Here is a 226-nt window from a genome sequence, read left to right on the forward strand (position 1 = left end):
TGAACCGTATTTTCTATGATGTCTAAGAATGTCCATTTCTGGAACTCTTAGCAATTATTATGTCGACTCTATTATAAGTCATGAGAGTGAAGATTCGCCTTCAACTAAATTTTCAACTGGGCAATATACAAATTCTAGACAAACTGGACATAATGAACAACAGCTAGAATTCCCCTCTTGTAGTTTTCAACCAAAACCTCCTGTTTTCAGCGCATCTTGGACTCCT

At 36.7% G+C, this 226-nt stretch overlaps 1 protein-coding gene across 1 annotated transcript in view; it reads left to right on the forward strand.

Annotated features, from left to right (window-relative positions):
* Window positions 1-28: 28 nt before the first annotated feature.
* The window catches only part of HOXB9 (homeobox B9), a gene marked incomplete at its 3' end in the record, with an annotated part of 502 nt that continues 304 nt past the window's right edge, over window positions 29-226 (forward strand). Inside the window, exon 1 of the mRNA XM_009078926.1 lies at window positions 29-224. Coding sequence (XP_009077174.1) covers window positions 29-224 — 196 coding nt within the window. The remainder of the gene's footprint in view (window positions 225-226) is intronic.

Source organism: Acanthisitta chloris, unplaced genomic scaffold (genome assembly GCF_000695815.1).
Source record: "Acanthisitta chloris isolate BGI_N310 unplaced genomic scaffold, ASM69581v1 scaffold41370, whole genome shotgun sequence".
Lineage (NCBI taxonomy): Eukaryota > Metazoa > Chordata > Aves > Passeriformes > Acanthisittidae > Acanthisitta > Acanthisitta chloris.